Genomic DNA, 837 nt, shown 5'->3' on the forward strand with positions numbered 1-837 from the left:
TGGGAAGCTCTCATGGGTGTCATGACCTGGGATAACTGTCCCACAGGGGTAAAACGGGTGAAAGCTGTGCACCTGCACTTATTCTGGGGTAAGAAGCCTTGAGGTTGGGCTCAGGGCAAATTACCCCCAGGGTGGAGTCTAGTCTGTCCCCAGCCATTGGGGTGCTCTGACCTGCCCCCTGGTGAGACATGGGAATAACCCCTTGTCACCTGGGACAACCTCTGCGTGTCTGCTCCTATCCTGGATTGAGTTGCATTGGTTTCAGAGATCCCAGCTGAGTTACCCTGGGATAAATGCTGTCTGTCCTCAACCACTGGGGACCTTGATCTGCCCCTAGCAGCGAGATGTGGTCATAGCCCCTTACCCTGGGATAACTGCTCTGTGTCCATCCTATCCCAGGGTAAGTAGTGTTGGTACTACAGACTCAGTGTAAGCTACCCCAGGGTAAGTCCTATCTGTCCAGGCTCTTTGCGGGGTCCCCACAGTAATGTCCATCCCCCTGCCCCCACCAGAGAGGAACAAATCCTACGAGATGTCGTCCTTTGTGGAGACCAAGGGGCTGGAGCAGCTGCTGAAGAGTCCCATGGAGTTCGTGGAGTATCCTGCCGGGGGCTGCGAGTTGGGAGTGAGGGGCACCGGCAGGGCTGGGGGGCAGGGGCTGCGGGTTGGGAGTGTGGGGTACTGAGGGGTCCCTGCTCGGTGCCGCTGGCTCCTTGACACCCCCCAGGTACAACAAGAAGCAGCTGAGCCGCATCTACCCCAAGGGCACCCGGGTCGACTCGTCCAACTACCTGCCCCAGGTCTTCTGGAACGCCGGCTGCCAAATGGTCGCCCTCA

General features: G+C 58.5%; 1 protein-coding gene across 1 annotated transcript in view; it reads left to right on the forward strand.

Moving 5' to 3' along the window:
- PLCB3 (phospholipase C beta 3) overlaps positions 1–837 on the forward strand; it is an 11,242-nt gene that overhangs the window by 4,720 nt on the left and 5,685 nt on the right. The window contains exons 8-10 of the mRNA XM_025193248.1: positions 47–57; positions 450–597; positions 728–830. Of these exons, the coding sequence (XP_025049033.1) occupies positions 47–57; positions 450–597; positions 728–830 (262 nt within the window). The remainder of the gene's footprint in view (positions 1–46; positions 58–449; positions 598–727; positions 831–837) is intronic.

The sequence above is a fragment of the Alligator sinensis genome, unplaced genomic scaffold (assembly GCF_000455745.1).
Source record: "Alligator sinensis unplaced genomic scaffold, ASM45574v1 scaffold1860_2, whole genome shotgun sequence".
In the NCBI taxonomy this organism is placed as follows: Eukaryota; Metazoa; Chordata; order Crocodylia; family Alligatoridae; genus Alligator; species Alligator sinensis.